We start from the raw sequence: 15,757 nt of genomic DNA, 5'->3' as shown, positions 1-15,757 counted from the left end.
TGGGCGTGCGGGAACGAAGGGAAGCATGGTAGGAAATTTGCCCCAAGCGGCCAATCGTTTTGCAAAACGATTCCAATGCCTAGACAACGGACTAGAGCGCGCACTCATACACACACGCGTGAGCACACATGTTGGTATGTTGGAAGCATGGGGAATGGAGGGTTAATCTTATCGCCCATTTCTGCAACCAACTGAGGGTTACCGTTGTTTTGTGTTGTTTGTTTTCTTTCTTTTTGAAGCCTTATCATATTAATCGAACGTTCCTGTATTTTGTGCACCTGGTCGAATGGATTTGGGGGAAGTCGAAAAGATTTTCGGTATAAATAACAGGTCGAGCGTCTTGGAAGGGTTTCAGTAGTTTGACAGGAGTTTGTCCAGAGTGTGTTTGTGTGTGTGTGCGTTGATTCAAATTGAACTAGAAGGAGCAGAACGCCCAAAGCTTTAAAATGCGTATCCTTTCACTGGTGGCTTTCGGGCTCGTCTGCGCCCTAGCATCGGTTGGTGGTTACGAGACGGAGGTTGAAGATGAGGTGTAAGTGAAGCTGGTTGTGTGGTTTAAAAGTGATCAATTTAAAGGTTCTATCACAATTCAGAATTAAAGAGTTATGCTTTTCGATAAAATTTCAACAATTAGAAATGGTGCTAGTTCACTATTTGAGAAAAATAAAATCAAATTGCTTCGTCTAATCGGTTCTAACTCATTCAGTGATTGGGCTGAGTGAAACTTGGGTAGGGTTTTTGTTCTCCGTTTCGATTCACTCGTCGCGCGAGGAGGGAGTTAATACAATGATAATGAAACCTTTTTCACTTTATATTTCGTTTAAAGTAGTAGTTTCTAGAATGAATTGAATGTAGTAGTTTCTAGAATGGATATGAATTTTGTTCTTGTACTCACCCTTTGCCATTATTTTGTTATTGAGCTGTTTATTTTCTCAAAATTGAGGGATTGTGAAATGATTGATACAGAATAATCATTGCAATTGATACTGATATTTTTCTACAATAAATTGAGTTTTTATACATTCAGTCTTTGATATTTGCATAAGCGTGTAGAATTGGGAAATAGTTTAGCATGAAAAAACCCCTCAATTTTAAGCATTTGTTTTTAATCATGCAGCATTGAAACAACACTGGCGTTACACGTTCGACTCGAGCCCATGGGTACCCTTTGAACGACGTACTTAGATAAATTAAAAGCGATAAGATTAGACCAACGATCCTTTGTTATGGGGATATCAGTTGGAATGGGAGCAGAGGATGGATTAAAATGTTCACACCTGGTTGAACGTAGGTGTAATTAGTAATGAATTTTCTGGTCCCCTTTTGGATGCAGCAAATGTGTAGCATTTCAATCGGGATTACATGTTTTCAAAAGAGTTTGTAGATCCACACATGAATGAATGAGAAATTGTGAAAAATCTATTTTTTACATGTCATTCATTCCGTAAATAATATCATTGAAAAGATTCACAATGGCTGCAATGATACATGAAAAATCAATATGAAAAAAATGTTTGAAACAATACTTTTTAGTTGCTTAAATATTATATAAAAAACTACTAATTTGAAATAGTTGTGTGCTTATGTCGTGCAACTTAATGACATTATTTCATGAAAAATTAAGAGTAGTTATTTTTACAACAACTTATCAATTATGGAATATTTAATTTTAATTCACAAATGTTGTTGAAAGAAAGGTTTGAAATCATAAAGGGTAGCTTTTATTGGGTTTTGTTACCCAAATAATAGCGAGATTATTTCAGAAACATTCTCTTATCATTGCCATACGGAGAATCCATCTTCCCGGGCTGCGAATGTATCTGATTTAATGTTGCTGTCTGTATTACACGGTATTCCTCCTCGTTTCCAGGCAACGCAACACCGCTATGTCGGCGAACATGAACAACTACATCGACGTGGTGATGATTCAAGTTGGACCGTGGATGAACACGCATCTGGTTCCCATGGCGCTGCCCGATGTGGTCGAAGGATTTGAGCATGTACGTATAAATTGAAAAAGAATTGCCCTGTGCTTTAGTTTTGGCTGTTTCCGTGAAATTTTTTGCTTGCTGCTTCGATAACACGTTCACCTTCTGTTCCCGTGTAGCGCCCAATCCTGATCACCTACCATGGCGAGCTGGCACTTACCAACGGCGTGTTCCACACCATCCACAGTGTGGGCCGCAATGGAAATGCGATGATGCACTACGACCGTCAGTTGCTACGCGTCGCCGTCGGAGCCAACATTCGACAGCTCGGTGTAAGTATGGCGAGGAATGTGTACTGGTGGAATGTGCAACGAGGAAGAATTGTTCACCAGAATTTGGTTAACGTCTGGATTGGTAGTTGGGTCCGCTTCTTGGAAAGTCGCTCGGTAGGGCGTTGAATCAGTACAAAGTGCATGAGGGCTGACGAAAAATGTGTATGGTTGTTTGAACCAGGCATGTAGCTCGGAAATAGTATGTGCACATGTATGTTAAATGCGTATGTGCTGACCAGGTTAGGTAAATTACCATATTTTATTTTCTTGGTACACTTGCCAAAAACAAAATTAAAAGTAAAATCGTTTATTCTTTTTTGATTATCTGATTATTGATTACTACCTAACGAAGAGTCGCGTAAATTATGTTTGAACTAGGTTTTTTGTCGAACATATTTCCGTTTCACTTCGGTAGTTTTTTTCATGAGGAGTCATTTATTTCCGTGTGACGTTATAGAGTGAATGAAAAAGTGTATTAATTTACGTCCAACAATAATTTTATCAATCACCCAACTCGCTCTGGCTAAAATAAAAAAAAAAACAGTTTTCTCAGCATAACGGTAAAGTCATAATAACGATTCTCTGCGTAACGCAATGATTGATACATTTCTGAGAATGATTTTGATTGATAAAAATATGTTGAGTGATTGATAAAATATTGATGAAACAATGCATAACAAAAGCAGTATACTTAATTCTGGAAGGGAAAGGTTTACTTGACCTAGATTTTCCGTTCAACTGGATATGCAAATGTCGGATTCAAAAATATCTTAATTATTTTTTTATGGAATGAACTGCTGATTTGCCAACCATGCCTATAACGTGCTTGTTTTTGTTTTGTTTTTTTGCTTTGTTTTTAATGATAATATCGTGATAAATACCAAAATATAGTTAAATAGGACTAAAATACAATTACTCTAAGTATATCGTTCAAATTGAATAATATTTGTGATAAAATGTTGTAATCATTGGTAGCGATAATAACGAATGGTTTATCTCATTAATCCTAAGGAATTCCAAAAGTTTGAACACATATCAGAAAATAATGGATTTGTTTTTTTCCAACTGAACTGCACCAATTAACGATCTTGAGAAAATCTTTAGTAAAAATCTTAACAGGATAAACGTTTTTATTACTTCTAATTAGCGGTTTGGGACGTATTTTAGAGCACTTAAACCACTCTTGCCTACCAGCACTTTAAGGAAGTGTACTCTGTTATAAAATCAACGAAACGGAAACAATAATTTGGCCAATTCCTATAGATTTCAAACGACAGTGCTTTAAGCCGGGTTATGTCGGTCGAGGCTTTTGTAGTCTTTACTTTTAAAGGCCTTGGATATTTGTAGCACAGCCGGTTTATTTATGTGACAATATTGTATCATCCTTTTATCATTCATTGGAGTAGTCTTACTAAGTTGGGAAGGGCATGTTGTTTTGTCGCATGTTAAGTCATCTACCATGTTAAGACTCTACCAGGGGTCGAAAGTTTAATGATTCATGGTTGAAGACGTTAAGATGAAATAATTTGATTAACGAATGATTAGATTTTTTTATAGATTTTTCATAAGCTAGCAGTTATTCTTTTATTCTTGCTAAAGTGTTCTCAGCAAGGTTTGATTGATGAATTGGAACGAATCGCAGAAAACCTTCAATCCCACTGCTTTGCAACGAAAATATTTGTATGATAATACTGCAAGTAATAGTATGATAATCTCACGTCAAACAATACAAACCACAGGCAACCGGTATTGCAGTGAGGCGTAAAATAAGATTCAATATCGTCAACTCGCCGCCGACGTGGTCGTCAAGATGTACCAACGGTGTGCCTCGTTAAACAGGTCCTCCCGTGGTGTGCTAGCGAAATGAATTATTCAAAAAGCAAGAAATTATTCTTACGCCCCCAGAGGAGGCTAGTGCGGGTGTGCATTGACGACGCCACGCCACCAGGACCGCCCTAGACTATACCCAAGGTGGTGGAGCTTCCACTCATCCTCAATACCCGTCGTTTGGCAAGGGTTTTTGCAAGAGAATCCTGTGCGTGGCGAGGGTTAGTGCAAGATCTGGATCGGTAAAGCTTTTCGCTGTATGGAATAAATGGAAGCATCCACCGGAAGAAGGTGTATATGCGAGTGTGATTTATTCAACGAGCAGCAGCAGCACCAGCACCTAGCTCGCGGGAACATGGAACGAGTGACTCGTTAGAAGGGTACTCGCCTCGGGACTGAGAAATTGAGTCACCTGCACCGTGACACAACAGTTCGTCAAATGCGAATGAGACGAGACTTGCTATTTCCTTGTGCCAGATTCGTGGAAAATTCTTGCGGATAACGGGTTCGGGTCTTTATTGCTTGGCGATAGGAGCGAGCTTTTATGATGAAGCTGCAACCATAGCACGGTACCACTCGCCCTCCCCGGTGTGTTTGTGTGTGGTTCGCCGGAAGAGGAAGCTGAAGAATTTATATGTTTTTCTTATTTTCTCTGCACCGAACTCGGGCTTTCCTACATGCGGCGTGTGCCGTGTCTGGTGGGAATTTCCCCACTACCTTGCGTTGGCTCCCACTGTGTTGCATTGGCTGGAAAATGAATTTGTCTAAATTTATCATTCTAACGACTTTCCCACAAGACACAAACACATTGACGTGCGTGCGTTCAGGTGAGTATCGCAGATGTGGTGCGTGCTGATACCGTCCTCAAAGTACCTCCCGCTCCATGCTCTTCGGTGTCATGTCGGGGGGGGGGTGTAAAAGTGCGTTAAAGTACACCGCACGGAGGAAATTACGCACAGTGGGTTTGTTTTCCTTCTCTATTTTTTTAAATGAAAGTCCCCGTAAAGTGATGGCAAGTTTCCCCACACCGCGAAAAAGGGATGGACCGAAAGCGGAGAACCTTACCGTGCCGAAGTTTCTCCGTGCCGAAAGCCTGCTACTACTAGACGCGGTACCGTTTTACCACATTCGTCGTCTTGTGATTAAACAATGCTTGAAAATTTATTACCTCGGATATGCGATACCGAGAAACGAGTCACATTTAATTTGCTTTTCATCGCACGCGTGTGTGAGTGTGACTTTTTTTTTTTGGGTGTTGGCTGTTGTTGCCGTTTCTTTGCCTTTGAGGAAAGCCTTCCCTTGGCGCGACGGAACCGGTTGATGCGGTGGTGTGCTCCGGTATGGCCTACGGCGTTGTAAGAAAGCAGGGGGAAAATAGGGGATTGTGAAAGAAACAACAGTATGGGCAGAGAGGGAGATAGAGAGAGAGAGAGAAAGAGAGAGAGAGAGAGAGAGAGAGAGAGAGAGAGAGAGAAAACACGAGGGAAAGATGTTGTAAAAGGTGTCGAAAGTTGAGCAAGTCGGCAGGTGGAGGACGCAAACCAAAACGCCATTAAAACCTGATCCGAGCAAAACTGGCTGATTGTGCTAGAAGGAGGTGGAATGTTGAGTGCCCTGTGAGAAGGAGTGCCCCACGTGTTGGGGCAAGATGTACCCGAAATCTTCTCCATGCTCCTTCCCACTTTTATGCTGGTAGGAGGCGTTTGTACACCCATGCCGAGGTGTTGGCGAAAGGTGAGTGGATTATATTTTTTCCGTAAAGATACGGTTGACGCCCCGGCCGAATGGACAGATGTGGTTACGCGCCTGGTGCCGAAGAGTGGCGCACCGACGTTGGCTTATGCCCTCCAACACTCCCCCTTGGTCGCTTATCCTCTGCGCATGCAAAGGGTGCCAGCTTTCCGTGTTTATTACGCCACAGGTTTTGGGGGAGCAACCGGAAGACGGGGTAGGGCTTTCCTTCCCAACTTGTGCCAAACACTTTCGGGGCAATTATTGTTGTTGTTTGTGGGTTGGTGTTGTCGATTAAAGAGCGAATTGGAAGGTAAGGGTGGGGAAGTTTTGTTTATTCTTTCCCAAACGCCCACATTCTCCTTCGAGTGCGATGGCATGCAAGGGAAGAGCTGATTGTATGTGTGTGTATGTATGAGGGTGGGGGGGGGGGGGTGAAAGGGGGTGGGGGGAGATTGGAGGCAGGAATAACAAAAACGTGAATCCCACCAAGGTGTTTGCTCTTAACGCGAGTTTTTTCTCCGATCGCTGCAAGTTTCGCCGAAAGGAACGACCTGGGTTGACAGGGGAAAGGGAAAATCTTCTCGGTAGAGATTTGCTGGTGCTTCGGTGGAAGAAATTATTTTGCCCACTTTCGGAAAGTTTTGGACCACCATCTACCCTCGTGTGCACACCCAAACACCACCCATCGTATGTGAATACTTCATCTCCTTGCTTCTGCTTTGTTTTTCACCCCCCTTCCGTACTGGCTGCCAGTTCACCTACGACTACTCCGCACACATCATGGACCTGGGACCGACCGGTTTCGTCGACGTCGATGTAGCGACGATGACTTTCACCAGCGAGTTCATCATCGACTTGACGGATTTCTACATCTGGATGCAGGACTTCCGCCTAACCAACATGGGGTAAGTGTTCGCCCTGTTTGTTGTATCGTTTCTTTGGCTTTTTTCGTTTTTCCGCCCTTTCAGCACACTCTCATCTCTTTGATCACGTTTCACGTTTCTCATAACATTACGACGGGGGTTCCTTTCCCGTCTATCATCCTTTCCGTGGAATGGCTGTACCTTCGAGTTGAGAACGATCGGAGCGGTGTGTGAGTTATTTGATCGGCAAAGTTGCAGCAAAACATTTAATTATTAGCGGAGAAGTTTATTTTGAGTTACTTGGAAATGTATAAGTGTATGTGTATGCGTCTATGTGAATGTGTGTTTTCTTCTCACATTTGTAAAGTGATTCACTCTGGAAAGTTTTAAATTAACTGGCACTGAAACACGATGGAACGAGTTACTTTTTATTTACAGTACGATTGAATAACATTGAGTGCTGTTTTATGGAAGCGATGATACTCCTAAAACTTAAATATGTGTGTGTGGGCTTCTAGTACAGGCGTCTTACAACCTTCAGCCCAAGCAATCAATTTCACTCTAACTTTTATTTGCACCGATACATTTCATACATTTATTGTTTTCAATCGTGCGTTACACTGTTTGAGCCAATATCAATTTGTGAGTGAAATGAGTGTCTTGGTTTCCAATATTTGGCTCACCGGATATTGTCACCGTCACCGAATCAATAGTGATCGTTCAACTTCGGCATGTGCGTGCGTGTGTGCCATGTGTGGCAAAAGCTCCCGGCAACGGGTTGTTCACGTTTCCATACAGTTTGATGGAAAGTGTCTCGAGTGCAATTTTGTTTTGCCTGTTGAAACTGTTAAGCTGTTTCTTACATCCAACGTACTCGCTCTTCCGTTTGCGTATTGAGTTTTGGTTCACGGGGAGGGAAGCGGGAGGAAAATGGGAGTGACAGAAAATGGATGTTTTTTAACGACGCAATCTAACGCACCGGGTGAAATCCGGACGGTAGACTTGATTTGCCTCGAGCCAAACACTCAAGCCATACGATACGGGTGGTAGATTACCGAAGGAAAACCCCCCCAGACAGGACGGAGACGGCAGATGCTGTCACCGGGCTCCAGTAAAACCTGGACCTGGTTGTTCTACCATTACACTCATTGTCTTTTGCCTGAGCGTGAAAGAAAGGGAAACAAACATATCGTTCTCCGGTGCGGAAGCGATTTCTTTTCCCCAGAATCCCGGAATCGTGTGAATTTCATTTTCCCGAACAGCTAACGTAACAATCATCGTTTCCTCCTGATTGGATATCATTCAATCGTGAAATTGTCACTACGCTTTGCTGCTGCGTTGAAGCTAATTTCAAACAACGGCCGGATGGCCAGGGATGAGATGAAAGTAGCAGTAGCACCAAACAGGGGGTCAGGTTTTTATTTACCGATCCCTATCGGCTTCTGATGCTTCCCCAGCAGCTCGGCAGTCCATTGCGTTAAAGCTCCACCCCGTGCTGCACGCTGGTGGTGGTGGTGGGAAAATAATTTAATATTAAAATTCGCCTGCTTTATTTACTGGGCGATCATTTAATCCCACTGGAAAAAGCGTCGAGTTAAAGTGGCAGCACAGAGCAGGGACCTCTGTGCCTGTTTGGCTGCGCATAATGGAAGCCGCCAGCGTGTAGTATCGCCCCTTCCGATCGCTTCCGGGGCAGTGATTGTGTCACCAATGGGAAAACTTCCGGGAAACAGAATGAATAAACAAGCATAAAACTGTTAAGATAAGCAACGCAAATGTGCACAGAGCCACCCATTGGAGCGCACACACACACACGGGCTATATACAGAGCGATGACAGTGGAATCATGCGGAACCGTGGTTCCTAATGTTCGCTGTACACCGCGGTGCCTTTGTCGCCCTCGCGTGGCTTTGTGGGCTGCAATCGAATTAGTAAGATTTTTATTTCATCCACTTTTTGTGCTCGTTTGTGATATCAATCTCACTCCCGGGACGGGTCCGTGTGGTGTGGCCGTGGCCTTTTCAGCGCGAACAATAACACGCGCCCGTTCGCTGCATTGTTTGGTGCGAACGAGGAGCGCGAATCCTTTGGGCAAATACACATTGGCAGGAATGGCTGCCGTAACCCCGAGCCGGTACATGTGTATGGGGGTCATTATCGGGAATGTTTTGTATGCATAGCATGGCTGCCATACAATTTTATTTCCTCCCTAGTTACCCGAGTGATGAGCGCCATTGCCACGTATGCTCAGCGTTTTAAATGCCAACAAATTGATTAATCCCCTACAATGCGTTCCATTGTGATTGCAACGCATTACGCTGCAGGGGGGATGGAAGGGGCAAGTTTTATGATTGAATTAATTGGCTACGTGGGTTGCCACCGGTTGAAACCAATTATTGTACTTTAATTACTTTGGCAACTCACAGGTGAGAACGTGCTGGGGCGAAATGGTTTCAAATCCAAGTTGCTGATATAGATTAAAACAGATAAACTTAAAGAAGTGTTTAAACTATATTACTTAACAAAAAAGGGAGTGATGAGTCGAAAATAGTAAACTAATTATTAATTTTGTTTTAGAGCTTATTAAAGCTAATAACAGAATTATGTTAAAGGTTACTTATTAATTTATGTCGTGCTAAGATAGAATACAGTCAGTATTCATTGGTTGAGCTTAGATAGCATGCCAGTTGATCTGTTGATCTTCGATATGGACCTAGATCTGTTTTAGATAATCTTATTTTTTACCTAGTAAATACGAATCAAGTTTGTCTTACAGGGTTTCCCACGATTTTTTGGTCAGTTCCCATGATTTTTTGGTGAGTTCCCACGAATTTTTGGTCGTATCCCATGGATTTTTAGTTCGTTCCCATAATTTATTGGTATTTTCCGAATGGATATCAATACAATTGGACCAAAAAAATCTGGGAAACGGCCAAAAAATCGTGGGAACGCACTAAAAAAATATGGGAACCAACCAAAAATTGATGAGATCCAACCAATAAATCGTGGGAAACCCTGTAAAAGTTTGTTTATATGAGCTTTTTAATATTGTCGTCTTTTGCATAGTATGTCAAATTAGAAAATGTACAACTAACAAATTGCGATTGTTTATTTTGCCTTTTACTAGATTCAATTTACATTACAAATAACATGATTTCTAATGACCATTGAAAGAGTCTTGCATAATGAACGAAAAATCAGAATTTTTGATCATCACACAAAATAAAAAATATATAATCAAAACATAACAGCCTTAGAAAAAATGAGCAATAAAGCCTTAACACTTTAAGCGCCGCGTCATATGAAATCGCACGACGGCTTTGTTCACCGCTCAGCTCTGTATCTGACGCTCACCAATTCTCTTGATAACGAATGAGGTAGGAAAGAGAGAACGAGAACGACATGTGCTACGCCGCTTATCGAAATGAAACAAAAGAGTGATAATAGTCGCACGAACAATTGTCGCTCTCATCGCTCTCTTGTCATGCGCTACGTGCTCACTCCCAAACTGTGACGTCAGGCCGGCGATCAAAGTGTTAAAAAAAGAAAATATTAACTCAAAAACTGCCATCATTCGAAGAAGGCATTATAAGTAATTAGTTGTGAAAATTGTGTACTTAAATTTTATGTTCATTTCTCAACTTTAAGAACTTTAAAGATTATTTACAAGACTCTTTAGATAACATTCTGAATACATTCAGAGCATGAGGTAATGTTGCATATGTCGTGCATGCATGTTAATTGTATGCCATTTAACATCATGATCAGCAATAAAGTGTTTTTTTTTCGATTTATTTATCTCGCATTTAAGAAAAACGCTTTTACCAAAAGCCGAACAAAGGCTCATGAACAAAACCACGCCATCGCATCGATCGCCCGGCAGTGATGAGTGTAAACTTTGATTGTTTAATTTTGTTCGTACAACCGCATCCATAATTCACGCTCCTGTCAATAATGATCCCGGGCCCGGGCTGCTGCCGGCTGATCCTGTGGCCAATTGCTTTGGACAGTCATTATGAGCGGCATCATAAAATATTAAGCGTGGGATAACATATTTATAGTGGCCACAGACAGCCACATATGTCACCGAGCTCGGTAAAAAGCGGTCAGTTGATCTGGTCCTGCCTGTTAAAGCCATCCGAGCCCGCTAACGAGTGGCCGCTTTAATCGCCGTACGAAAACCCCGGACCGGGCGTGTGAGCTGGAGGGATGCCGATGCTTGCAAATAATGTACGGACACAGACACAATGCGTCACACTTGACACTGGCAGTGCGGGCACAATCACACAAAGCCGAGTGGTTGTTGTGCTTTTGAACGGGCTTTAGCATGCTGTTAACCTGATTGAATGGGCATAATTGAAGTGAAACCCTCTTTTTTGTAGCACTTAAGTGATCGCACCGCAACGAGAATCGGAACAATATAAAGCAACTTTTCTAGACAAACCTCTGCAATGGTTTCAAAACGTTATGTTTCATAAACTAACCGCTCAAGTGCGATCGTGTTTATTGCGTGTTAAATGGAGATTTATTTAAAGTGCGCTTAAACGTAGCTGGCACTTCCCCAGTCACGGTTCCCAGTGGAGGAACTATTCCCATTTTGGTTATCTGTATGTGTGTGTTTTTTTTTGTCGCTCGCTTAACTGACGTTCGAGATCGAGATAAAAAAGTTTTCCAGCCAAAACTGCACCGTTCAGCACGTGTTAGTTTGGTAGCGGGCGAGACCGGAAGTTACTGCGTCCGAGCGCTGGAAGGGGGGGGGGGGGACTGATGCTGGTTTGGGTGGCATAAAAAACTGTGCCCCCCAAAACTCGTTCGCCTTGCAAAAGTTTCCGTATTATCGACAGGCGGAATCTCGCAAGTGATGGAAGTGCCCATTGCTGGACAAACGTGATCTTTAGCCACTCCGGTCGGACTGGATATTATCGGGGAAGTTTATTTTATTGTTCGTTTTATTTACTTTTCATTGGCATCGGTGGAAAGTGGAAGAGCAACACGAATACGGAAGTGAAGCTGCTTGTCGCTTTTAGTGTGCGAAAATATGCTACCGATCACGGAATGTGTTGTTCGATGTGTTGTGGTGGTAAAAATAATACCACTCACTCATACATACATCCAAACATACATACACGTATACAAACGAAAAAACAAACACACACATACATGCATCTCTTATCCTCTTTTGAGAGCATGTACAACAGTACAAATACGGGCACGAAGTGATGTCGATTTTTTCGTCATAAATTTTTATCCTTTCCTCGCTGCGGGCCAGAAGTGCTGTGCTGTCGTACGTAGGGCAGATTGAAAAGCTCTGCTTGGTTGGAATTCGAGCAATTCGTTCGATAGTGTTCGTCTAGGGGCACGTCTGTCAATCAGTGGACGAGGAAGCATTCCGCGCGTACGGGGTTCGTTCCCAACGAGTGATAAAACTGCCGGGGCCAAATAGCAAATGGGTAGCATAAAGGACAAATCATCGTCGCAATCGCCATCGTCATCTTTTCGTCTTCACCTTTACCGCAGTACATCATTCGGGCCAGATCGGTCCGTCAAATTGCAAACGGTTTCGCCCAGCTTGTCGCCGTTGATCCCTGTTGAGGGCGTGTTTTGTCGGGCCTCGAGCTGCAGCGTTTCCGTTTGCTCGCAGGGTTGTACAAAAAGCTTTCCATTGCTTGACGTTTGGATTAAAACAAAATGCTCCACAAATGGGTTGTCGCTGCCGTTGGTTCGCAGCTAGCAATTTCCAGCTCCATCCATTCATTCGTGTCACTGTTTCGACACTGACAGTGTGATTACTTCAGCTTGTCATCGATTATTGGGCGACCGACCTACCTACCGAAAGGAGCTAACACTGTTCTGTTACGATGCGTTCCATTGCAGCAACCTAAACATTCGCTTCCGCGGTAACATTCTCGTCGACTGGATGGCCAACATTTTCGTCAACATCATCACGACCGTTTTCCGCAACACGATCACGAACGTGGTGTCGAACGGTATTCACGACTTTATTCAGGCAACGCTGGACGAGATGAATGGACGGCTGCGTGGTCGCGCAATGACCGAGCAGGAAGCGGCTGTGCTGATTGAAAATCTGAAGAAAATGCTTACCAACTAGAATCGTACCGGGGAGGGGAAAGGGAATGTGTCGCTTCTATGCACGTCAGTTGCTTCGTGGTACATTTCGGGTTGGTTAAATGAATGGTTGAGATGACTGTTTGTGTTTTTATTTTCTTGTTAATAAAATTGTTGCAGTAGTACTTATGCTTCCCCCGTACGTTGCCAATGTATAGTTTCCGTAGACATGTGAAAGGTAAGTATGGTTTATTTTTATTGGGGAGGTGTTATGAATTAAAAAAATTGTCTGAAGCTTTTATAATTAGACCAAATTTGAATCAGCTAGAAGGGCAGAGTTTGTGCTACACTTATTTCGTTTTAATAGCAAAGGCAGAGTTAGAGCCTTTGATGCCCTTTGCTAAGCGCCTAAAGGTATGCAAGATTGTGTTACTCATTTGTGTTTTCTTGACATTTGTTGTTTTACGACCTTTTAAATGTTCTAAAAATTGTAATGTTACAATGAATTGATTAAAAAAAATTGTATGGATACACCGCTTCGTCTCACGCAGCACACACTGGAGACCGTTGTAATGATATGTACCGGAATCGTTTGGCACTCTTTTGAACATTAGACCGTTGGAAAATATCTCATAAGAATTTTAATATAGTTTGACAACGGATCACAATGTGTGTATACATTAAAATATTAACAAACACAGTGAATATGAGAGTCAGAGCTTGTGCAAGTAATTCGAACGTATTACCCCCGGGAGGTTATGCAATGCAGTGCTAGCTTTTGATAGATCTAAGGGTGCTGTTAGAACTGCATTGGAGCCATTTGGCAGACGATGTGCCTTCTGAACTTACCTTTTCTGAAGCAAAACACGTCGTGTTGATGATCATTGTTCTGTCATCTCGTATTAAGCTCACAGTGCAACGAACATTTATTATTAAAATACTTTATTTACAGGTTTGGTTTTGATTTTTCAGCTTCCCTTCGTAGGTGTAAGATGCAGTAATGTGGAAGGTGTTTGCTTTCCGGTGTATCGTCAATATTGTATAAAAAGGAAATAGAATATACTTTCGGTAAATAAATAAACTTAACTGCAATTTTTCTACCGTGACACTTTCATTCCGACCATGATTTCTTTTCATTTGCTCTTACTTACAAATGTTTTCCTAAGATTTGTTTTTTTTTCTCTATTCATTTTTTTAATTTAAATTTACGTTCCTATCTTTCCACCTGCTTTGTATTCGCAAATCCGAACTATAGTTTACAGGAAAATACATACAGACAGGCTATTCACGACACGTTCTGTTCGACAGTGCAATCAGCTCCTTAGAAATCTCTGCCATTTGTGTTTAGGACAAACGTTCTTGTGTAATAATGTTGGTACCTCATCTTTGGCAAAGGGAAACGGTTTCGAATTTACTGCTTAAGCGGCACTCTTTTGCTATCATTCCTTTCAGAACATAAAATTTGTGTATACTGTCATAAATGGAAAAGAAAATAGGTCCACTTTAAAAATGTTTTCCCCAATATGAGAGGTTTTGCTTTCCAATTTGCATGTTTCACGCGAGAAAGTGAAGCCTTTCGCTTGAAGTTTGTTGTTACGAGCAAAACGCGTTTCCCATTGCGCCGTTTGCGTGGTTTTCATTTTGCTTTACCCTGATTACCATTTCGAAATGGATCCATTTGCTGGATCAGCATTGCAACGAGGGCGTACCGGTTCGGTTTTTGCGTGACAGACAGCTGTCAGACGAGTCGTTTCGGGATACACTTTTGGCAGGTTGGATGGCAAGAATGAGTTTGGCATGTGTGCCGCAACGATGCTCGCAACACTGTGAACCGCTCAGCCAAGGTCCAATCGGTAGCAGTGCTGGAGTTGTCTCAACACAGTTGCAGTGGTCTGGACTGCTGGGAGCTTTTTTTTGGTTGATCACGCGGTACAGATTACACTAATGATGATTTGACGCTACCTGTGATGTCAACCTATCTGTTACACTTACCTTACAGAATGTGAGTTGTGTGTGTGCCAAAGGAGTTATAGTTTTCAGTAAAAAATAAGGGTTTCAAAAACAAATCTCTTGGCAAACGTTTCCTGAATAACCTCCCCGACGGGGTCCACAAGCAAACCACCAACTACCATTGGCTGTGAGTGCTCGATGAATTTTCCTACAAATTTCAACTAGAACCCCTACACTTCTGCACGCTTCGCATCATTACTTGATTTACTTATCATACATAAATACACCCACCAATAGTCGCAACATTTATACAGTTCTGTCACAAAGATTCGTGCAGCAAACGGGCAACACACAACGGCTTGTTTGCTGACGAAGTGCCATCGACATCGTTCCACTTGGCTTCCTTGCCGCTGTCGAACCCTGTCGTCGCTTATTAGATTGTAATTAACAATTTCAAATTGCACACAAACGATTGTTTTCCTTACACGCACACACACACACAAACATTTACACGTTGTACGTGTCATGTGCGTGTGTACTTCCTCTGGGTCACTGGTCACTTAAAACGGGTTTCAATTATTGCCTTCTGCTCGATGCACCATGGGCCACCATTTGGCATGCTGACCATCGCACCATTTTCCATTAGTGGTTTGTAAGAACTATTTTAATACATTTCCCTTCGCTCCTCCCCTCACACCGTCCACTGGATGGCCTGTTTCATTCGCGCTAATTACGTCCTACGAACTAGAGTTTTTTTCCCTTTTAGTTACAGTTTGGCTTACGATAAAATTCGAACAATGACAATACAACAAAACTGCACCACCGCACACTGTAACGCATGGCGCGGGCTCTGCAGTAGCATGTTGTGCTGTACGATCTTTAACCTACTCTAGTGGGAGGTGACCCCTCTGCCAACCTGTGAGACAAAAAAACAGACACACACGCGCGCACACACACCCGCAGCTTATCCCACTAAAGCTTCCTCACGGTACAGCTTCCAAAGACCGCGCGGCTCTGATGATGCTTTCTTCACGCCGGGCGCCATGCCCCCCTTTCG

General features: G+C 42.6%; 1 protein-coding gene across 1 annotated transcript; it reads left to right on the top strand.

Annotated features, from left to right (window-relative positions):
- The first annotated feature begins 344 nt into the window (after positions 1 to 344).
- Positions 345 to 12,952, top strand: LOC3290867 (mite allergen Der f 7). The gene is made up of 5 exons (XM_562422.4): positions 345 to 532; positions 1,871 to 2,000; positions 2,108 to 2,260; positions 6,575 to 6,726; positions 12,559 to 12,952. The coding sequence occupies exons 1-5, from the start codon at positions 447 to 449 to the stop codon at positions 12,791 to 12,793; spliced, it is 756 nt and encodes a 251-aa protein (XP_562422.3). The 5' UTR covers positions 345 to 446; the 3' UTR covers positions 12,794 to 12,952.
- The last annotated feature ends 2,805 nt before the right edge of the window (positions 12,953 to 15,757 follow it).

This window comes from Anopheles gambiae, chromosome 2, assembly GCF_943734735.2.
Source record: "Anopheles gambiae chromosome 2, idAnoGambNW_F1_1, whole genome shotgun sequence".
Taxonomy (NCBI): domain Eukaryota; kingdom Metazoa; phylum Arthropoda; class Insecta; order Diptera; family Culicidae; genus Anopheles; species Anopheles gambiae.
This window is presented reverse-complemented; position numbering and strand designations above follow the sequence as displayed.